This window comes from Mus caroli, chromosome 15 (genome assembly GCF_900094665.2).
Source record: "Mus caroli chromosome 15, CAROLI_EIJ_v1.1, whole genome shotgun sequence".
Lineage (NCBI taxonomy): Eukaryota > Metazoa > Chordata > Mammalia > Rodentia > Muridae > Mus > Mus caroli.
In genome coordinates, this window is record NC_034584.1 from 26,035,308 (window position 1) to 26,059,791 (window position 24,484).

Sequence of the window (24,484 nt, forward strand, 5' to 3'; positions counted from 1 at the left end):
GTACCACCCACAATGGGCCCTCTCACCCTTGCTCACTAATTGAGAAAATGCCTTACAGCTGGGTCTCCTGGAAGCATTTCCTCAAGGGAGGCTCCTTTCTCTGTGATAATTCCAGCTTGTGTCAAGTTGACACAAAACCAGTCAGTACATACACTTAAGACTTAAAAAGAAAGTTCAGAGTTGCCGTCTGTGCATTCTTTCCAACCCCAGATAACTAAGTTTTGTTCCATCAGTATTTCTGACCCTGTAAATGGCTTCCTCATCCCTGTCACCAGGCCCTATGTGCTACTAGCATAATCCCAATAGCCAAGACCATAACCCTTTTCACTGCCTGCCTCTGTGAACCCTCTGATGTCAAATCTGGCGGTTGACAATTTCCAGAGCATGTCTCTTAATGGTTGAACACAGGTGTTTTAAAATTAAGGTCAGCCTCTAAGACTCAGGTGCTTATCCTGCCCCCTTTTAGGTTTATGCTGTGTGTGTGTGTGTGTGTGTGTGTGTGTGTGTGTGTGTGTATACATGGCTCAGCACACATATAGATGTCAGAGGAAACCATGTAGGAGTCTGAGTCCTACTCATTGAACTCAGCTCAGGTGATCAACCTCAGCACAAGCATCCTTACCTATTAAGTCATCTTAGTGGCCCAACCTATACTGTGCCCTCCTTCTCACCAGTACTGCTATCTCTGGTAAGAAAAGCTGGTTGAGATGAAAAAGAATGGTGCTCACTCAGTGTCCCTCCTTGTGTATCTCTTGCAGGGGTCCTTTGGAACCTCTCATCATGTGATGCACTCAAAATGCCAATCATCCAGGACGCCCTGGCAGTGCTGACTAATGCAGTGATTATCCCTCACTCGGGCTGGGAGAATTCACCTCTTCAGGATGATCGGAAAATACAGCTGCATTCATCACAGGTGCTGCGCAACGCCACTGGGTGCCTAAGGTTAGTCCCCTCCCTGCTGAGCCTGGTACAGGGACACTTCGTTCTGTGACTTTGATTGCTGTCCCCTGAGGACCACTGTTCTGCAGAGACAGACATTGTCATGCAATTAGAAAGCTAAGGGAAAGTCCTACAACCTCTCCCTGAAGAGGTAGAGGCATTTCCCACTGCTCTGGACCTACACAGTGTTTAGCAGAGTTAGCCTACAATCTTAAGTCTAGATCAAAACAGTTTCATTTCAACCAAAACCAAGTCACTTTCTTTTACTGAAAACAATGGTTTATAAGTAATCTGACATGACATTTTACTTGTAAAATCACCTAGGCAATTGCTTGGGGAGAGTCTGTAACAACTGTATAGGGATGTAGTTAAATACTACCAGGAACCACTTTTATTCTAGGCTACTCCACACATCCTTCATTGTATGACTACAAAAGTCTGTAACCTTCTTTGAAATAGCTCCCTAATAACGCCTGTCTTACTTGGTGTTTTCAAATGACAAAAAACTTTAAGTGTATAAAATTTTCTAGTGCATTCAAAACAAAAAAAAAAAAAAACCACCACCATGCAGAAATCTATGGAGTCTCCTTAGATTTGCCTTACACCTTGGCTGACTTTTAGAAAAGGAGGTACTAAGCAAGATATACATTCTTCTAAAGCCAACCAGTATTTATAGGGAAGGCTTGTATTAAAGTTGGAAACATCCAGGAGGTGGGTTAATTATGGGGTAGGAATAATAAGGCTTGTTGAGCATGCCTAAGCAAATATATTTCAAAACTAAAATATTCAGAATGGTTTTAGCTGTGCTGTCACTGACCGGTTTCTTGATGTGGATCTAGTTTCTGCTAAGAATGAGCAAAAGCACCTCAGTAAGAATTAACAATAACCATCTGTGAATATGCACACCAGTGCTCTCGGGCTTGGCTCTGAGGAGACATCTTGTGTTAGTGTATGTGCAGAGCGAGGCTCACAGCCAGCCTGTGGATATCTTCACATACCCAGAAACAGAACAGAAGTCCCCCGACACCTTAGCTTTTCCTCCACACGACATATAAACCTTTGGCATGATTTCTCTGGTTAGTCTCTACCATACGCCAGATTTAAGCTTCTCCCGAATTCCCTGTTGTAGCATCCTTCTCTGACTTCGTAAATTCTCTTATCCTTCAGAGGCACCTCGCCATAAGAGCTCTCGCTCTTCTGGAACTGACACTGGAGAAACTCCTGACCTTCTCTGTGCCGGGTTATCTGTCTCCGTTACCTGCACCTATTAAAAGTAATTTCCCTCCTTTTAACATCTTCTGTTTGCAAAGTCTGTTGGCATTCATAAAAAAAGCCTGGGGAAGGAGGAGCCTCAGACTCAGTTGCAGGGTAACCAGTAAAGACCTGGCCAGCTCTGCAGATGACACACTGAATAACAGCTGCATCATTGCATCTTCATGACATTTGACCCAAAGATGAGAGCACAGATACTGTGAGTGTGTGTTCCACAGCTTTGATGGTAAAGCAGACGGGCCAGTATATATCATATGAACATTTATTTCATAAGGCCTCTAACTGCCCTTAAGGTCTAGGATGTGACCTTGAGTAAGGTGAGATCAGACCAGGGAGAAATTCCATACTTCTCCACACCCAGAGGCTACATCCCTCCTCCTGCTGCCTCTGTGAACTCAACACAGGAAGATGGAGGTTGTTAGGTTTAGGATGAATACGTTGCAGCCAAGTCAGGCTCTCTAAAGCCACGATGCAACCAGAGTTAGAGGCTTGCCACAATTCTGAGTGTGTTACATGATTTATAATGCAAAACCCATTAACGTGTAACAAAGCTCTTTATTTTTCAGTACATTAAACATTTGTCCCATACAAAGCAGTAAGCTAACACCATTCTCATTCAAATGCGATGGCATATCAAGCCACACCGCCAGTCTCTTAGACTGGGAGAGGAATATAGTGGTCATGGAAAGTGGTACAATAATTTATCAAACAAAGATTCCATAGACAAAAGGTTTCAAGGAGTTGCTGCGTTCATCCATCCACTGTCCACTGAGAGTGAGGGCAGCGCACCTGACCAGTTGGTGTGTTTATGTTTTACAGAGGTCATAGGGTTTCCTGTGTGAGCTTGTTTACACTCCTGGTCTTCATGGCAGCTACTCACTCTTTATTCACATGAAGGAAATCCCTTCCTGTGTTGGGTCTGCCTTTTAGCACTGTGATCCCATGAGCCTTTGCTAAGTGAGTGACAGCAGCATGCCAGAGAGAGACCTGGAACACAGAGATGCCCTCCACAGCTCGTACCATGCAGTGATTCTCAATTCAGTGGAAGGCGATGACACCTACCCAATTGACTCTACTGTCATCTGAATGCAGTGATAGTGCAGGAGGAAGATGCTGTACCATTTTGTATTAGGATTTGGGTGTATATGTATTTTTGGAATCTCGAGAGCGTCCTGGATGCAGGTATCCATAAATGGCGAAATTGAGTCTTGCTTTCTTTGTTAGCACTGAGGTCAAACCTAGGGCCTTACACGTTCTCTGCAGGTAGAGGACCACTAAGCTGCATCAATAACCCTGTGAATTTTATTTTCCTAATTTTTATAAGCTCACTAAGTTCATACTTAATGAAGTCATGGAGTCACACCAGATTTTGACCCACCCCCTGAGTTTCTACAGACCATTTCCATTTGAACACACCAAGAGGATGTGTAGGTTCCTATGGCTGTAGAGCTCACCAGAAAATACATGTGACCACCAGCCAACCAATGAATAGGGCATTGTGTTATGTTGGTTCATTTCATTTCCTTCCCTTTTGCTTTTGGAGTTTTTGTGAAGGGTTCTCAGTCTGTCATCCAGGTTAACCTCATACTTGCTCGTGACAACCTTGGCTCTGCCTCCTGAGTACCTCAAAAGCATACACTATCATGCCAAACCTTATTTCCTTTCTCATCATTTACCAAATGGCACTTGCCTGGCCCATGTCCTTTTTGCACTTAAGTGCCAGATGTTTTCTTCTCCTCCCCTTTGCTTGCTTTCAACTCTCAGTCCTGAGGTCTTTGCTGTGGTTGGATGTGAGCTGTGTCCCCACAGTCCATTGGCTGCAAGCCTTGTCCACATTATGGAGATAGAGAGAACTGATGGCACCTTCAGAAAGGGGACCTGGCAAGAGGTGGCTGGTACTTGGGGCATTGCCTTCCGTAGGAACAGCGGTAGGAACAGGGTACTTCGCAGAGACAGATCCTCTGAAATCCACCCTGCTGCTGTGTAAGTGATTCCTTTCATGTCTGTTACCATGGTGATAGATCTACTTCAAGGCCCTTAGTAGGAAACAAGTAGGAAGCATCACCTAGCACTGGTGTCTGAGCCTCCGAAACTCTGAGTTGTTTCTTTCTTGCAGAGAAATACAAAAAGAAAGAGAAGAGCTAGGTGTGGAATGGGCAGAAATCTGTGACAGTTACCCAGTGAACCCCATCTTAAATCTTCATTTAGGACCATGGGCGCTTTTGACAAACACATGTAGATATATTTTTAGGAGGATCCTAGTCAGTCATGACAGACTCCTCTGTTCTGTGATTGATCCATGTAAGATAAGTTGATATTTTAGATTTGTTTCTGAAACTACAGTTTAGGAATACATAAAATGAAGTATAAAGGAAAAAACTAGTTTCATGACATGGGATTTCCTAATCTAGTATAGCAAATAGCAAATAAAAATAAATACATGAGACCATTCTTCTCAGTCATCACTCTTAACTTCTGTTCATAACATAGCTCAGACCTGTTGCTGTTACTTCAAGAAGAGAAGCAAAGAAAGATTTACTTCTCAGAGATGAATGCATATTTATGGATGTAGGCCATCCTGAGTCCCACTGTTCAAAAGCTCAACAGAAAAAAATTCAAGTAAAATAAGTTTAATTTTAAAGAAGCCCAAATCTGAAAACTCTCTTGTCTCAGACAACTCATGTTCCTGATTGACATCCCAGGCTCTTGTGTGTCCCAGTGGAAAATGCTACAGTATGTCCATAGAGGCCACCTCTCCATCCTGACTCCCAGAAGCCATATTCACAGAGTAATCTCCAGGGAAGAGCCTCTGTCTCCCCTAAGAGGACAGAGTCATCTCCTGTTGTCACACCAGCAACTTTAAGCACAGGGGATATTTAAAGTGAAGGCTCCACGCCCTTAGTCCTTTCTGTTTAGAATTAATTTTGTGTAGGAAATGTGATTTTTCTCAGGCAGATCCATCTGTTTGTTCCCAAAATGCCTATTTATCACTGATGAAATAAGATAGAAATGGGGGCAGGGAGAACTTTTAAATTTTGTTGAAGGAGTGAGTTAATAGAAAAAAATACGATGTTAGCTGGATCATAGGATGGGAGAATGGGCCTTAGAACCATGAGCCAAGAAGATGCAAGGCAGGGCAAGGTCTAACTCCATGCACTGCTACCACCATGCCTCCCTACCTCATCCCAAACACAGTCATACACATTCTCACTTATTTCTATTTTATAATTCCATCTTTTGTTCACTTCTGCTACATCCAAACTTTATTTTTATATAAAGCCATTTTTAAAATCTTGTTCAAGATAAAACATAAACCACTTTAACATATTGTCTAGAATAAATGTTAGCAATTATTAGGAAGGCTTGGGGCATAAATCTGAGTGGAATTATTTTTTCCTCCTTTCATGATTAAGAACTCAAAAAAAAAATGACTTTATGCAGACCAGGTCAAACCTGCAAATAGATTTGGATTTGTACTGACGACTGTTTTGCTGAGCACTGTGTAATCAAATGTGCCTCTTAACCTTTGGCCATTATAATGATCACCTTCAGCTGAAAACACATATTAGCAGGCTGTAAGGAGACCAGATCTCATCTGACTGTGGGCAAGTTCTTGCTGACCGAATTCAGTATAGTGGCTGAGATAAACATGCCTCTAAAAATTCGTGTCTCTGTAACCTTGAAAGGTGACCCTTCTTGGACACAGTGTTTTTGGGAGATCTGATTGGTTAGATTAGCATGGACCAAAGTGCAAGCATGCCCTTTAAGGAGAGAATACATAGATGCACAGAGGAAGAGGCCTTGGAACACAGACAGACAATGAAGCAGCTACATGCTGAGAAACAGTAAGGATACCTAAAAGCCATCATAGAAAAGATGTTCTTCCCTAGAGCCTTCAGTGTGAACATGGGCCCGCTGGCACCTGGATTGTGGAATCTATCCTCTAGAACCCTGAGAGGATACGTTTCTACTGTTTTCAGCCATGAGTTTTCTGAGACTCTGTTCTGGCAGACCCAGAAAACAACTGTTTCTCATGTTTCCGGAGGGGACTGTCAGAACCAGGGTTCACCTTAGGACACAGGACAGGAGTGAAAATGAGTAAACCATTGTTCCCAAACAGTCCTCACAAAGTGGGACAGAAGGTCCAGAGGGGGGCCTCATTTTGTCTGTGTGTAAACCCAATTGCCTCTATAGCTCATTAGGGAAGAAAGGGATTACCCGTGTAGGGCTGAGGTCTGCATGTCCAGATGTGACTATCTCACACTAAGGTTTGACTCCAAGCCCCTTGACTGGGTGTGCATGAAGGAAGAGGCTTCCTAGAAGGGTGTGTGATTTCTGTGTGCCCTGCTCTCACCCAGGAGCCTTCTTTTCACTTTCTCTCCCAACATCCTCAGAGCTCAGCTAGGATTTATAGAAGACTGTATTCAGCCAGAAGTCATTCTGGGTTTCTGTACAGGGAACGTGATGTGATGCATATATATCATTCTCACTGTGATGCTCCAGCAGCTGCCTGCAGAACATATGCTTCTTGGGTTTTCTCACAAAGATGGCTGCTGTGTTTCTCATTTAAAACATGGCAGAGCAATACCCTAAAGATCCTTGGTGTGGCCATCATCATCATTTGAGAATGAGCTCTAGGTAAAGCTTTGATAAGTGGCCCCTTGTTTCCTCCCTTTTAATCCAGCAACTAGCTCCATACGACAGCGTTTCACGTTACTCTGTGGCTGTGCTACATTTTGTCATGGCAACTTGGACTTTACCAGCAGTGGAAGTGCGCACATAAGGCTGGCTCTGTTAACTTCCACCACTCCTGCGCCCATGCCACCAGGTCATTTATTTATTGTTATTATCCTTTTCCCACTTCAGCATCTTGTCCTGAAGGACAACAATATACAACCCCAGTTTTCCTCATCTATCTTTGTGTACACAGAATGTTATTAAGCCTGTCAAAGGAGCTGCATTTGTGCCTGTGCCTATGAGTGTAATTAAACTCACACCCGCAATTAGTCATCTTAACCCATATAATGGATGAGTGCTTGATCCCACGGTGCCACTAATTCTAGAGTGACCTTGAGCAAACCCGTCACAAAGTAATGCTGATGATAATCGCACCGAGACTAGAGGCTCTGAGGACATTATTTTTATCTGGTTTACTCTCTCATTAGCCACAGGTAAGAAGAAAAAAAATATTTTTATGTTAGTATCATGCCAGTATTATCTGCCTACTCAGATGAATGTTCTTATTAATACTTTATTTTGTATGCACACATTCATATAATATACCTGGATCAAATCTACTCCCCCATTCTTTGCCCTCCAATCTCTCTCTTGTCTTCCTTACTACATTTACCTCCCAAATTCATGTGCTGTCTTTTAAAACTCATTTAGTGCTGCCTCTATGTGTATAGGTTGCTGCCATGTCCTATAACATGGAGAGCATCTCCAGGCCCAATCCCTAACTTGTACTGACTCTCCCTCTCCCCACTGTAATAAACGTCAGTCACTCCTGAGATGTGGGTGGGGTCTCATGAGCCCCTGCCCCATCCATGCTTGGCTTTTGCCGATGTTATCGCAATGTCATAACCATGTGCATCCCCAGCCACTGTGAGTTCACGTGTGCAGCTGCACTATCATTCCTGTCCACTGTTGCTCTTGCTACAAACATTTACCTTTGGCGTATGCAGTCCTTCTCAACCCTCTTAGGTGATGATCTATGCACCTTGGCAGAAGGAAATGTGATACAGATGTCCTAGTTAGAATTCAGAGCTCTATAGTTTCATATTCTCTGCACATTGACCCGTTACGCGCCTCCATATCAATTGCCTTCTACCACAAAAAGAATCGTCCATTTAACAGAATAATAAATAGTACAGTGTTTTCCCTAGTCCTGTGATCCAGTTTCAGGGTCCCAGTTAGTGGTTCCAGGGGTTCCATCTTATGGGGTGGTCCTTACATCCAATCAGAAAATAGTTGTCTACTCTAATAAGTATACCAGAATTCCACTGGTGGTCATAGCCTCGCAGGCTAGTTGTTACTGCAATGCAGGGTTCACAGCTATGCACTGCTCTTGATGAGCCTCCCCTAGCAGCATCCAAAGAACCTTCCAGAACTAAGCGGATGGCCCATAGGACTGAACCTTCATATTTTGAAGGTATTGGATGTTGAACTCTGGGCTGGCTTACCCATCTGCACCAGGATGTGGGCATGCGCCAGCTGCATGGAGTCCTCTTTAACTAGGTGCTGGGAGTGGAAATGGAATCTCTCTCTGAGTAGTAAGCAGATAGATGCTTCACTGTTTTCTCCCCCACCCTCTTCTCCACATCTAGACGTCAAGCGGCAGTACCTCACTGGCCAGAGGGTCTGATGTGGGTGAGGCGTCGTTTTCTTGAGTAGCAAAGATTACCCAGGGTAAGGCCATGGAGGTCAGCGGTGAAGAACTAGGGAGGCTGAGAGCTCATAGACTAAGAGTTTGCTGCTTGGCTAGCAGCCACATTGGTAGCAGGGCTGTGCACCCTGTCACTAGCAACTCACTTCTCTTAGCTCAGTCAGCAGAAGATAGAAAAGTCATTTAGACTTGCTCAGTAGCTATGTCAATGTATCATAGGCTGTGTGACTTAAGTCACCGGATCCGTGTCCTCACAACTGTGTGCCAGTGGGCTTGTCCTTCTAAGAGACCTCCCCTGAACTAACAGGTCTCTGTCTTCCATAGATCTTCACGGGGTCTCCTCTCAGGGCATCTGTACCTAAATTTTCTTTTCCTTTAAGACCATCCATCAGACCAGGCTAAGATCAAAGACATTATTCTAACAAGATTGCCTCGTTTTAAAGGCCCTGCCTTTAAACACAGTTGCATCATAGCAATTCACATAATGTGTTTGAACAAAGGCCACATCTCTGAGGAAAAATGGATAGAGAAACCAGGAGAGCCATCAAAGCAAAGTTCAGTTTTCTCTCAGATGAGGAGAAAAGGGAAGGGAGAGGTGGACAGAGAAGGAGAGAGGAAGCAATGATGCAGTGGTGGTCGCCGGAATGTCTTAACCTGACAGAGCTCATCAACCCACTAGAGAGTTTCTCAGCCCAGTCATCCTTTGCAGGAGCCGAGTTTCCCAGAGATGAGCTTGCCTTGTGACTGCTGTAGGTCTATCGGTCACTGGCTCCAGCATACACAGGAGATGAAGCCTTGATGTGAAGGCAGACACAGTGATGGATTTCAGGGCACAGCAGACAGGTACCATGAGTGAGTGACACTCCTTCTTCTGTAGTCTAGGAGTGTGCTCTCCTGGAGCCCACACCAGCATTTCCATTCTCTGTGGACTAGCTGCAGGAAGTTCCAATGCGTGATCAGGAGGTTGCCTCTCGTGAAAGTCGCACAAGAGAAGTGAGTGATATCAACTGAAAGCCTGCGTCTCCTTCATGTGCCAGGACACAGAGGGTATGCCCTGGTAATGCTGGTGAAGCAAATGGATCCACAGAGTTAGCAGTGGGCAGCCTTGCCTGTCTAGCCTGGGAGTAGATAGATGGGTTATTTTCTCTAATTAGTGTATCACAAGATAGTGTGTGTGTGTGTGTTCCTGCATATCTGTGTGCCTGTACCTGTATAAGCTACAAGGCAGTGGTAAGTGTCTTCCTTAGTTTCTTGCCACCTTATTTTTTTTAATATTTTTTATTACATATTTTCCTCAATTACATTTCCAATGCTATCCCAAAAGTCCCCCACTTCCCTACCCACCCATTCCCATTCCCATTTTTTGACCCTGGCGTTCCCCTGTACTGGGGCATATAAAGTTTTCGTGTCCAATGGGCCTAGCAGACTAACTGTGCAGCCTGGCTGACCAACAAGTCCCATGGGTCTTTGTGTCGCTGTCTCCCCATAGCTGTGATTATTGACACACACTGACACTCTTGGGTTTTTACATGGCCACTGTGTATATAGTTCTCTAGCTCACGTCTCTATGCTTTTATAGAAAGGACTTACTCAGTTATCCAAAGTTCTTTCCAGCATTCATGTTTCATGAACCAGTAATGAGGACCACTTCCTCCCAAACATATGCTGTTTTCCTTGGCCAGTGATTATGATAGCACCTTAAATATAAATGATTGACATAAAATAGCCCATTATGCCACTCATTCTGTATTACATTCAGTAACTAAAGTTTTTTTTTTTTCTGTTCTTTTTTTTAATTTGGTTGTAAATATGTGCTTCTTAGAGTTGTGTTTCCTACGTATTGAGATTAGCTCCCTGTCTAGCTAGGGAGAAAGAATCAGGCTCGCTGGTTGTCACTTCAGTCTCCGTGAACACCTTTATGCCTTTAGTTGATTCTCTGGGCCATGTTCTCATGGGGCCCTCCACCCCTCTGGCTCCTATAGTCCTTCCTCTCCCTCTTCTGCAGGGTTGCCCAAGCTCTGCCTAATGTTTGGCTGTGGGTCTCTGCACATTCCTTGATTCTGCTCTGGAAGTTAAGCAGAAAAGATTCTGGAAGTACTAATTAAAGACTTGTTTGAAGTGAAAGTGAGCCGACAGGAGGGTCCTCCTGTCTAGGCTTTATAATGTATGCACAAGTTCATTTTCTTCTGGAAGAGTTAAATAACAATACATAAGTGTAATTGGGTAAAAAAAAAAAGCAAGTAACAATATTTAGGGATAAGGTAATACACTGATACTTTCTTCTTCCCGTTGGTGGGACCCTGTACTTTTCTGTCTGTGTCGTGAATGTACTTCTCAGTCTCGTAGACTGCTGTGGAAGGGGACAGACATGCTGGGACTTCCGATTAACCCATGTCCTTCATTGTTGTCCCCGGGAGGTGCAGATGCATCGTTATTCCCCATTAACAAGCTCTGTACCAGCATGAAAGACATGATGCCGCAGAGGCACTGACTAGAGCTAATGACTTTCTACAATTAATTACACTTCTCTTAAGGTAACTTATGACCAGAAAGAAGCTATGCTGGCACAAAGAGTTGATGTGAGAATGGCTATACCCAGGGGAGGCTAGCCAATTCATCATGCCACAGAATGCTTCCTGAATGTTCTGTGTAGGCTTTCCTGTCCTGACCATTGTTCTTCCTGGGGTGACGTTTTTTACCTGACCTTATTTTGGAACACCAGTGTAGTCGCTAATTGCGAGCTAATTTAATTAAAACAGATGCAGGTCCTGTCAAGTGGAAGTGCCGCCAGCACAAGTGGTCCTGACTGCTCTTACCGCTCTGTTTTGCACAAGGGTGCGTCAGGTTGTTGGAGCAAATTGAGCTTGCTGAAAAAAAAGGGTAGGGTAATTATTTCAAGTAAGAGTAAAAAGCTTGGTGTCCTATTTTAGCCTGCCAGGAGGCGGGGCTTGTGGCCTGTCACAGTGGGTGAATACCCATGGATATGGAATATTGGATCAGAGTCTGGCAATACCTGAAGGTCAGACTTTCTCCCTGGCATTTGGGAAAGCAGCACCACTAAGCTGCTTTCTAGAACAGAAAGGAATTTTATTTCTCTTCCACTATGAGCAACACTATCTCCTGGGCTGGCAGACATGCTTAAATACCATTTGTCCTTGACCCCTGTCACTCCTAAGTAGATGGAACAGATGACCAGAACAACACTCCCCCAGTTAGGTGCGGGGGCTGAAAGCCTTATCCAGCCCCAAATCAATAGATTTAAGGAAGAGAGGATACAGGTCATTAGGGTTTTTCAGGGTTAACTCCCTTTGGAGGGTAGATCATCCAGACAGATAATGCTCTCATCCCCTATCAAACACACAATGGTGAAGCTCTGCAGCTGCAGAGAGAGACTTTAGACAGAGCCCATCTGAGCATCTACCTCACAGCTTGAAGGTACAGAGGCTCCGACTGGGAAGCAGGAGGCTGATGGAGAAGGGGGCACTTTGCCGTTCACCTTCCAATCTTCTTTCTCTTTCCTTGGAAATTCACTGAGCTGTGAAGACTTATTCAGGAGACTCCACAGGGCAAGGAGCACAGCAACCCATAGAGATCCAATTCTTCTGGCCGCGGAGCAAGTCTCACCATCGATTCGTATCAATGACCATGAGTTCTTAGAAGAAAGTACCTTTTATCAATGAGGGAAAAAATTGGTCCAACCATCTGAATTATTGTGCTTACAATAACAGCCTCCTTGCTCTGACTCTGAACATTAGGTCCTGGTCTACTCTATGAGCATCATACGTGACCCAAGAATTGCCACTTCACATCCTAACTTAAATGTCTCCCGTTCATAGACCTCCTACTACAAATTGAGGCTTCCCTGACCCCTTTCAAAGCTTCCCTGCCTTTGATGACTACGTGCCCAGTGAAACCTAGCCACATCATAAGCTGCATTGCCACATAGCTGAGGATCATGACTGAGGTCACCAATTCATTCTCCCTAAAATATCATCATCCACCTGGCAAATGCCTAGCTCAGTGACCAGCAATGTGACTGAATCGCTGGATGTACCTTCAGTGGTTGCTGTGCTATATGCCTGGTAACTGCTCTGCTCCCATTCTCACCAATGCAAGACAAAGAAATTCATACAAGCAGGGCATGGAAAGACTATGTATTTTTTTTAATATTCCCTTCCAAATTATCACTTACTTTATATGACAACATATAACATCTTCACCACATTGGTATGAAATCCAATTATTCTGAGTATTTTATTAGCAATAAGGAAATTCTTGCATTTATTGCATCACTTGACAAGTTAAAACTGTTTGAGTGGTGAGTAGATGAATTATCCATGTGGTTTGTCCAGCAACGCCTTCTGGTAAATTGGAGATAAATGTGTTACTTTTTCTAGGGATTGAATGGGGATAGAGTGGGATGTATTCTTAATTCAGCAAATGTGGATAAATAGCGTGCACTGTGCTAGGCACTGTGCTAGACCCTACTAGCATTACTGTCAAGAAAGACATGCACATGCACAGGCACACACACACACACACACACACACACACACAAACATACACACACACAAGCAGTAAGTGGGACCAAGTGTAAAAGGGGACCCTGAAGAAACATAGATTGGATTCAACCCAGTTGGGGAATAAAGGACATTTTCCTATTGTTTACCATGTTAAGGACTTCAAGTTTGACCAAATGCAAAACTGAAGATCTTGGAGAGGACTTGTACTTCAATGTTTGTTTTTCAAGAATCACAGCAGTAGTCCCATGGAGCTTCCATGGGAAGCAAGGTAGGAGGAAGAGCAGAGAGACTGTATGAGAGACAGCAGGTGGTGGGTGGGTAAGGCTATGGAGGATGAGTGGTGGCTAGCTGTGGAGCTGCAGCTGACGGTGACAATTGGATGAGGTTTTGTGGGAAAGAGTCAAGAATTAAAAGCGCAACTGACAGGTATCCTGGCATGTGACAGAGTAGCCATTAGGGAAACGCCCAAATCAGTCAGTCTTTGGTTAACACCTCCAGTCTTAACCCTATGTCTCCTCACATGTACCCTCTACCCTTCCATCTTCTGTCCTTCTCCCTTCTCTCAGATTGCTTCCTCCCTCCCATCTCCTCCTCTATTGTATTTCTTGATTGTGGTAGCCACAAACACACCTTGGAAGGCCTGTGTTTTCCTCATATTATTTCTTTTCCATTGGTCACTAACTTAATCTGTGGCTTCCATGGCAAATTTCACAACTAAAGGGAAAAGAAAAAAGGGCCGGTTGTCCTTGTGCAGGCTTCGATGACAAAATACTTTCACTTGTGTCATTCAAAAACAACAGAACGTTGTCCCTCTGTCCTGGAGGCCAACATGTTCACTGTCTCAGTATGGTTGCTTTCTGCATCAACCATGATGCCTTCTTGCTGTGTCTTCACATGGGAGAAAGGGCAAACGTGTTCTCCAAGCCTCTTTTATAAGAACACTGATGCTATTGATGAGGGTTCCACTCTCCACCTAATCTCCTCCCAGAAGCCTCACCCCTGAACACCTTCACCTTGTAGGTTAGTCTCAGCATATGAATTTGGGGTAGGGTAAGGGGTAACACAAGAATCTATACCTTTGCATTGGCCAATGCAACTGTAGATATAGATGATGTTCTGTAACCCACTTCCAAAATTCAGATCAAATGGAGAGTGATGGTGCATCTCCCTTGCTTGTAACTTCATGGAACTGCAGTGGGCCATGTAGAAAGTACCCAGGGTTGCTAAAGAGTGTGAGCTATGAACACACAACCTGTCAGATGTGTCCATGTGCACCAAAAGACAGGGAACTGTTGCTTTGGAGGCTGTAGCAGTTTGTAATTTCTTTGAACTTGGAACAACTTAATGCTGTGTGTTTGATTTTTGTTCAGATTCTACAAAAAATTATTCCACATTGAGTGCTTGTGATTAATGTTAAAGTGGCACAGTATGTTTCTCGGGGATTTTAGCAAATTATCAGATTAAGTGAAGTCTTTCAGTGCCTCTCAGAAGCAGCCACAGCCTGTGCATTTGTATGGCACATAAGAATCTCCTGGCAGTATACATTTTAAACAAACAAAAAAATCCACCTACTGTGTCTTCTTGGGGCTATGTTCTTTACTGGTCAACAGATCTCTAAAACTTTTCTATTTTAGTACTCATAAAAGAATTTGTCATCAGGGCAATTAGATTAAGATGAACTTTAAGAAAACCCTGAGTTTCTGGCTTCTGTTTTCTAGGCTATTGCTACACCACACTGAGGTCTTGGTGTGGTTTATGCCCAGCTTCTAAGAATTATAATTATCAACAAAGAACAGTGAGGACATGACAAGAGACATACCCTAGGCTGAGTGTCAAGAACAAACACCTTCTCTTTTGTTTTTTCAGTGTTTCTTGAAGAGAAAAAATTGATTAAATGTATAATTTCAAATAAAATAATCATTTATATTTGTATTTGCTCGAAACTAAGGGTGGTGAAAGAACTGAAACCCCTTAGATGGTAGCATTTGTTTGGTGTTGCCTCAGCTTAACCATAGAACTCAGCTCTTAATGGCCATCTTGTGACCTGCTTACAGTGATGCTTTGTAGATTCTCAAAGTATCTTTGCATCCGACCTTTTGACAGAGCTGTTATAATCCTTGGATTGGCACAGCACAACTCTTTCCACGGGCCACAGCAGTAAAATGAGATGATGCCCCCTGAGGTCCCATTATCCCACACTCACACTGAGTGCCAGCCATCTGGTGGCAGTAAACTGGGAGGAGCTACTCTCAGGTATTACCTAGAGCTGCTGAGATTCTTGCACAGATTGAATTGCTGCAGCAAGAGGCAACTAAAAGTCCTAACGACCATCTCCCATCTTGTTGCTCAGAGCTTCTAAAATGTTCCCATGAGAAGAAACAGAATGCTCATCCAATATCCATTAAGTAAATCCTTGCACAGAAATGTTAAAATGGGCCTTTATGTAACATTGCACGGTGAGTCTCAGGCTTTAAGGAGCTGTCATGACATATTACCCAAGACCAGGCTCACAGAATGCACAGTTTGATAGCCACAGAGTCCTGTGCCCCAGAAGTACAGAGGCTTGCTTGATTTCTCTGCTTGAAACTGATCAGGTTTGATATTATGGTGTCCACCATGGCTCTTCCTAAGAAACTCTGAGAAGGTCTTATTTTCAGGCTCAACTAGTTGCTGACCAAATAAATTCACTTCCAGGCAGCTGCAGATTCTGGTGACTGAACAGGAGTTGCTCTAAGATCCTTGATGCCACCATTGTGTGCCTTGTTCCTTTGACCTATAAGTCACCATGGTGGCCCTCCTGCGCCCTGATTCACATCTTTTCTGTTCCCCTTCATCTACAGCTCTCACTCCCAGCTCTTTTGTTCTCCTCTGCAGCTTGGGAGACATTTGGGTGGTTACACAGATCCTGACAGAACAGTCCTGGGTCTTAAATGTAGGCACCATCTTCTAGGCATCTCTACTACCATGCCTAGATTTTCATTTCATTCTGCAAGGAGCTGGAAATCTCAGAGCTACATACATCTTTAGAGTTTCTCCTTCCATGAAGAAGGAAAAGTCCAGAGGAACCACATGGCGGCCTTGCTTTTGAGAGTCAGAGACTAAATTGCTCATTGGCTTTCCCAACATTCTGTAAAACATGTTTCTTATTCTATAGTGTTTCATATATGAATTCAATGAATTTAATGAATTTAGGTTGTTTCCACTCCCAACCTGCTTCCCCAACTCCTTCTAGACTCTCTACCTACCCCTAACCACATGTCTTCTTATCTTCTTCCTCTCCTTCATTTTTTTTCTTTATCTCTTTAGCATTCCATGGAGTGTTTGGCACTGCCCTTCTAAGTGTGGATAAAGAGTGCTATCTATTGCTGCTTGGGCAACCTTCTGTGGGCTATATCTCTGAAGAAAACTGAGCCTCTCTTCCCCCATAGCCATCATTTGCTAATTGTTCTTCAACTCTTTCCTGCTCTGAGCTGGAGTGCCCAGTTCTTAAGTAGAAATTCAGACCAGTTTATGAACTTAAAGCCCTACATGGTGCTTGTAAGAATGTAATGCTAGACTCTAGCTGCTGTTTCCACCATGATACCTTCAACTCTCACAAATACTGACAACCACCTAACTAAGGTATCACCTAGGAATCCCTAACCAACAGACTTCTCAGGGAAGTGAGTTAACACCAAAGGTGACTGGTATGATAACTACATATCCTGCTTCCCTGCCCTCTTCCCTGACTCTAACCTGGAAATTGGAAAGCCTGGCTTCAGGCTTGGGCTGTGCAATTTCCTTCAAATTCAGAAGGGATAAGAAGAGACTCCCCCATCTGCCATCGGGGCTCTGGAGTCTCTCTGCAGAAACTCTATCATGTTGTCTGTCTCTGGTGCTAGAGCCTGAACTGTCCTCAGAGGCTCCACCATGCTGTTGTCTGTCTTTCCATCTGCCCATGATATTACTAACTCATCTAATAAACCTTGTACACAACAGTCCATCTCAGTGTTCCCTCTGACCTCCATCTGAGCCCCTTCTGGACTCTTCTTTACAAAAGCATACTCCTGCTTCTAGAAAATTCTCCAGAAGGAAAATTAAACATAGTTCAATAATTAAAATTAAAAGTATATCCTTTCTCTTTCAGGAACAAGAGATCCATGTTATTTTTGTTTTCCTGGGTTGTCTGTGCAATGTTCTCTTACATGGAGCACAAATGTACTCAAGAACTTTTTGCCTCTTTGTTCTTCTCCTTTCTTTATCCTTAAACACAGGGTAGACAATACACTCTCTAGAGTGTGAACTTGTCATTAGCTAAAACTTCAAATTGTTTCCAAAGGGCAGTGTTCACCTAGCAGAACTACCCAATTGTCTCTACCTGTTGTGACATTCTTTTGTCCACATAACACCACCAAATGAGTTTCCAAACTTGTATCGCAATTTAAGAATTTGCAGAGATGGGAATATTTCTAAGAAAATAAAGGAAAGATACATTCTATTTTTTTAAACTTACTTCCATCGTGGACACAGCTTTTAAGCTCTTTTGATCCAGTGAAGTTCTTATTAGCATTTTTACCATAAATTAAAGAGTACCCTCCTCCCTGCAGAGAAGATTGGCCTAGTTAATTTAGGCTGCCACAGCAAAGTGTGTTGACAGGGTAGCTTATAAACAACATAAATGTGTCACAACTGTGAAGGCTTGGCATCTGGAACCAGAGGACAAACATGGATGGATTCTTACAAGTGTGTTGTTCCAAAAACAGATGGTGGTTTTTCCTCTGTCATCTCAAGGTAGAGAAATAGCTAGCCAGATCTCTGGAGTCTCCTTTATAAGAGGAATGATTCAGTTACATATGCACCATGCTTATAACCTAATGGACAGCAAAGTTGTCACCTTCTAGAATCAGCACTCTGAGAGAAACTCAACATTTGAATGCTGTGAGTCCACTGCCAACTACAAAAATTCACAGGAAGAGGCCACAACTGGGCATGACCTGGAATAACAGAACATGGGACTTCCACTGCCCATCTCCTACCCTGGGGGTTAGTTATCCCACTGTGCCATGCAGGGCAAGAATCCTGAAAAGTCATGTTAGGGAAACGCTGGGGTCAGCAGTTAGGAGTGGGACTGGGTAAGATCCAGAAGCACTCACAGTTCTTTTTTATGAAGATATATTCAGGGTTCTTGTGGTTGTTATTGGTACCCAATAAACTTGTCAGTTTGTGATCAAAGCAATCATGAAAATAGAGAACAGGCCTGGAGAGAAACTGAGCCTCTAGATACAGAGTTTAAAAAAAAGAACATCAACAACTTAGGTTTCCCAGATTTATCAATTCTTTGAAGTACAGTTTGTTAAAATTTCCTTCAAATAAATAAATTTAAAATCCATGACCACATACAGGGAATTAGGTGAAGAATAGAAATGAAGGGTAGAAATAGAAGTTAAAAGGCCACCATTTGTATCTATTAGATAGTATCTATCTGTCCAGAGCACCAGATGCTGAGAGTCTTCAAACCAGAGCCTGACACCACCTACCAGACAAGTGGCTGGTTCTCCGTCGTTCACTGTTGGTCACTATTGGTCACTAGTGCTCTTCTGCTCTTCAGAAGATTCAGGATTAAAGCTGGATATAGACAAGCAGACCTTTAATCCCAGCAATTGGGAAGCAGAGGCAGGTGGATCTCTGTGAGTCTGAGGCCAGCCTCATCTACATAGTAAGTTCCTGGACAGGTGGGGCTATGTAGAGGGACCCTGTCTCAAAAACAAAACAAAAACAAAAACAAAAGCAAGCAAACAACAACAAAACAAATAGATCCATGAAGGGTTATTAATAGCACAAAGACTTTGATGCTTATCTTCCTGGAGGCTCAGTGAAGTTAATATAGAATATATATCTTCAATGTTTCTGTCTCTGCTACGCACAGCTGTCTCATCAAAAGCAACAAGCTATAGTTTATTCTTGAACCAGATATCAGTGACCATGACCCTGGAAACATAGATTCACATTGCCTGAATACCATGTTCCAACATGGAAATGGTCTCATGAGGCTTTTACAGTTACAGAGCAAAAGAGACTCACAAATCAAACCATTTTCTAAACTCAATAGTGTGGGAGCATCAAGTTACCCCAAAGGGGAAAAATCCCCATATAGGCTCAGATTCTGTCGGAGGGTAGGTAGTCTTAGCTTTGGGGTTGATGATCTACCAAGTTAACACATTTAAAATGGTCCTACCTGACATTTACAAGTGTTTTCGATCACAGAGAGAAAGGGCTGTTGGGAGGATAATCATAGCCCGGGATAACCTGACCCTGCATCTGTAACACGGCAATGCAATACAATCACAGTTCCAAAGAGTCAGTGTCCTAGCTTCATGTCTGTTGCTGTGATAAAAACACGAGCCTAACTGAGAGGAGAAAGGATTTGACTGGACCACAATTCCAGCCTATAATCAATCACTGAAGGAAAAATCAAAGCAAGATCCTGGTCACACCACATTCACAGTGAAGAGCAGAAAGAATTGCATGCATACTCATTTGCCTTCTCTACTTTTGCTAAGCTTCATCTCTCCACTCGTACAGAGTTCAGGACTCCTCACCTAGGGAATACCTTTGCCCATGATGGTCTGGGTCTTCCCACATCAAGTGATTTAGTTAAGGCAGTGCCTCACAAATATGCTCACAGGCTAGCTGGATCAATGTAGAAAATAATTAAGACTCTTCCTAAATGACCATAGATTATTTCAAGTTGAAAATTGAAGACAATCATTGGAGCACTGTAGAATCTTCAACACAGGTGTAGGTTTTTCCGGGAACTTCAGTTTCCTTGCCCTAAAATATTAATTTACATACCTATGCATGTGAATAGTATATACGTGTGTGTGTGTGTGTGTGTTTGTGTGTGTTTGTGTGTGTGTAAATTTCAAATTTTCTGATATCTCTTATGAAACCATATCCGTCTGATGATTAATATGAATTAGCAGAAAGGGAAGAAAATGCTTTCTTTTATCAATCTTTGAACTTATTTGCTTTGGACCTTGACTTTTTTTCATTAGCTGTTGTTGCACTTACAACCGGGCCACCAATGGCGCTTTTTAAACCATGGTCTACATGCTTGCTTCCGTAGGGTATGTACTACAGAAAGGCAGAGTCGCCAGATCTGTAGTTAACACAGTGGCTTCCTCACGTAATATACCCTGGCTTCCAAGCCCATCCCACACATATAAGTAAAACTCTTTGTAAATTTGTGTAATCAAAGAAGGCAGGCACTGTCTGGAAGATGAAGTACGTGGAGACACACCATAGTCGAGCAGTGGTCACCAAACGAGCAAATGCCAGAAAGTACAGCTCGTGCGCTTAGTAGAGTCAGATAGGAAAGCACCGTGAACAGTGTGGGCGTGTTTGGGGAGCACACAGAACCGCAGGTACAATTAGGTACCCAGCTAATGGTTTTAGCTACAGAGCTTTTGTGTTCTTATCCCTATGATTTCCCTGTAATTTAGCCCCATGGAAAACTTTTAGCAGACATTTCATGGGGCAGTTAACTCCGTGGCAACCATCTAGTCTAATTGGAATCATGTAGTTAAAGCCCCAGGTAGTACTTGAGAGTGAAAGGGGTGTCTTTCAACTCAGGTAACTGTGGTTTCTCTTTGGGCTTCCCTGGAACAATGTTCCCTGATGCATGGCTGACTGCAGAAGGCACATACCCAGGCAGCCTTAAAAGGGACAGTGTTTAATCATTAGCGAAAGAAGAGCTCGTCCATCGTCCCCTGATGCTTGCCATTTATAAGGAGACCTGGGGGCCCTGGGGGAGCTCATGCAACAGTGATGATTCTGAGGACAGAGTGGCAGCAGGGTTCTCTGCTGGCCGCCATAGGTAGCTGGTCCTTGGCCACTGAAGCATTCTGTCCCGCAGCTCCGCAAAGCAATTACCAAAGACCTCGTCGTCTTGATTTATAAAGAAATTGCCTTCCTCGGGGGAAGACCATCAGGCACACAGTAATCCAAACAGCTAGACTATGCTAATCCCTTAAAAATTAAGGAAACTCCATCCTCAGGAAACCGGTCTGGCTGGGCTCTGATGAGGTGCCATTTGTACTCAGCTGTGGAAAGAGAAGAGAGGCAGAGAAAGAAGTCAGGAGCTTTAAGTCAATTTGGCTCCCCAGTGAAATAGGCAGAAGTGTGGCTAATCCTAGCATAGTTAATATTGCTTGTTATGTACGCCTGGTATTTCAGATAATGTTTTTAAAACTTTGAACATTTTTAATTAGTACACAAAGTAAAAGCTTTTTTTATGGAATTTTTGTACATAAGTTTTTGGCTGATCCTCCTCTCATCTTATCCCAAATCTGTCCTTTCTGTGTCTTTGCATCTCTGGGGACCTCATTTGTGCTCTCATGTCACGTGTGTTCAGTTGTAAACACATACATGTGTGCATTCCTCCTTACAACCTTTTTTCCCTTGTTTAGATTCATGAGCTACACCCCACACTTACACTGACATAGCGCATGCGTGCATACACACACACACCCAAATATTTGATATTAGAAGCAAAGATCTACATTGGAGAGGGAATATGCAGTATTTGTCTTCCTGAGACTGAGTTACATTACTTAGCATAATGACTTCCAAGGTGACCCCATTTCCTAAGAACTTCATAATTTTACCATGCTTTAAGACTGAATAAAAATCATATATATATATATATACATACATATGTACACACATATGTACCTTTATTGAATATTCTTCTGATATGGACAGATAGACATCTGGTATTGTAACCACCTTACTATTGTGAATAACACTAAAGTCCACATACATAAGCAGGTATCTTTGAAATAGGACAGGGAGTCACTTGACTGTATGTCCACAAGTGTTACATGTGATAGTTCTAATTTTTGCTTGCTAAGAAATCTCCATACTCACTTCTATAGTGGCTAAACTGGTTGGCACTCAGGCCAGCAGTGAGGAAGGATTCCTCCTACCACAGTCATGGCAGAATTATTTGCCCTTTATCCCCCTCCCTTTTTGTGAAAGACATTCAAACTGAAACGTGATGGAGTCTTACAGTACTTTCAACGTCGAGTTTTCTGATGTCTAAGGACACTAAACAACTTCCTAGATGTTTGCTGGATATTTGTGTTTCTTCTTTTAGTGAACTGTTCAGTTCCTTAGCCCATGCATTGATAGTTTGAGGTCAGCGGTATTTAACTTTGCATTTTTTATATATAGTCTAGATATTCACCTTCAATCTAAAGGTAGCTGGCCTAGGTTCTCCTCTGTTCTCGAGGTTATCTGATCACTCTTCTGACAGTTTCTTTTGTAGTGCAAACTCTTTGCAATTTCATATGCAGAAGCTTTGTGGTTTCATGTCATCCCCTTTCCTGGCTGCTGAACTCCTAGTCGAAAAGCTCTTGCCTACAACTCTATCTTGACGTGTCTTGCCTGTCCTCCTCTAGCAGTTTCTTCATTTGAGCTGAAATGTAGGTTCTCTGTTCTATTGGAATTGAGTGAGTGTGTGTGTGTGTGTGTGTGTGTGTGTGTGTGTGTGTGTGTGTGTACAGAGGGAGAGATACAGATCTAATTTCATCCACTGTAGATGGGTATTCAGACAGCATTGTTTGTTGAATAGGCTGCTTCTCCCCCCCCCCCCCATAAGTTTTTCACAGCTTTGTCAAATCTTAGGTAGCAAAAGCTGTAGGGAATTCTGTCTGTGAGTTCTATTCTGTTTTTTTGGTCTCTGTGTTTATGTTGTTGCAATACCATACTGTTCTTCTTACCATGGCTTTGGGAGTAGGTATCGTGGTATCTCCAGCAGTGTGCTTTCTGCCTCTGGTTGTATTGCCTGTGTCTGTGGTCTTTGCATTTCCATGTGAATTTTGGGCTTTTCACTACTGCTTCTGTTTTGGTGCTGTGAAAAATGTCACTGAAGTTTTGATAGGGGTTGCACAGTTAGTAAACTGGGTTTGGAAGTGCAGTCATTTTCATTCAATGAATTACATCAGTCAAGAGGCTAGGTGAGTGAGTATATCGCTGAACATATTTAATTTCTTTTTTTAACATTTAACTTTTCCTTGTAGAGGCATCTCACCCCCTGGGTTAGGTATAGTCCAAATATTTCCTTTTTAGATGCTTGAGCAGAATTTTTATTCCTAATTTCTTTCTTCTCAGACTCATTGTTGATATGTAGAAAAGCTAATGAGTTTTGGATGTTACTGTTTTAGGCTGTAACTACTCAAAGTCTATACAAAAATCTCAAAGTTTTCTGATAGGGTCTATGGTTTCTTTTAAGTATAGAGTTGTATTACCTAAAAGAAGGAAAATTCTACTTCATTCTTCTCTATCTATATCCATTCATATCTTTGCTTGTCTTATTTCCATGGCTATGATTCTGTTGAGTAAGAGGGAGAGAGTGGGCATCTCATCTTGTTCTAGTTTATAGAGGATACGATGTTCTTAGTTTTTTCCTACTTTAGTTCAGTGTTTATCTGTAAGTTTGTTATACCCCACCTTCATTATGTAGAGGTGTGACTTGTCTATTAATTTCTTCATGGATTTTAGCATAAAAATATGTTGAACTTTGAGGTGATTTCTGCCCCTAAGACTATTTATATGATATTTTTTATTTATTAAATAGTATGGTATGTCAAACCAACCCTGCATCCCCGAGAAAAAACCAATTTGGTCACAATGTCTTCTTGAATTAAGTTTGAAAATTATTTTGCTATTAAAATTTATATCTGTGCTCATCAGAAAATTGATCTGCCATTTCCCTTCCACCCCACCTCCTTTCCTCCCTCTTTTCTTCCTTCTTCTCTGGGATGCTTTGTATATGCTTGGCCCAGGGAGTGGCAGTATTAGAAGGTGTAGCCCTGTTGAAGTAGGTGTGGCCTTGTTGGAGTAGGTGTGTCACTATAGATGTGAGCTTTAAGACCCTCATCCTAGCTGCCTAGAAGTCAGGATTCTGCTAGCAGTTTTCAGATGAAGATGTAGCACTCTCAGCCCCAGGTATACCATTCCTGCCTGGATACTACTGTGTTCGTGGCTTGATGAACTGAACCTCTGAACCTGTAAGCCAGCCCCAATTAAATCTTGTCCTTATAAAAGTTGCCTTGGTCATGGTGTCTGTTCACAGCAGTAAAACCCTAATTAAGACACTCTCTCCATCCCTCTCCCCTTCTCTTCTTCCTTTACCTCCCTTTTTGCTTTTGCTTTACATCTTTATCAAGGTGGGGTAGCATGGCAATAGTGGCTTTGTAAAATACATTTGGTGGTGTTCTTTCCCTTTGTATTCTGTGGGATGGTGTATGACTGTTAGGTCTTACAGCCTTTAATAGAATTCAGCAGTGAACCTGGCTAATCTTCAATTTTTCTTTGTGGAGAA

The 24,484-nt window shown here is 42.8% G+C and overlaps 1 protein-coding gene across 7 annotated transcripts in view; it reads left to right on the plus strand.

The window, feature by feature from the left end:
• Ctnnd2 (catenin delta 2) overlaps window positions 1–24,484 on the plus strand; it is a 793,031-nt gene that overhangs the window by 629,531 nt on the left and 139,016 nt on the right. For all 7 annotated transcript variants that reach the window (XM_021182850.2, XM_021182851.2, XM_029469855.1 and 4 more), the window contains one exon: window positions 759–942. In XM_021182850.2, coding sequence (XP_021038509.1) covers window positions 759–942 — 184 coding nt within the window. The remainder of the gene's footprint in view (window positions 1–758; window positions 943–24,484) is intronic.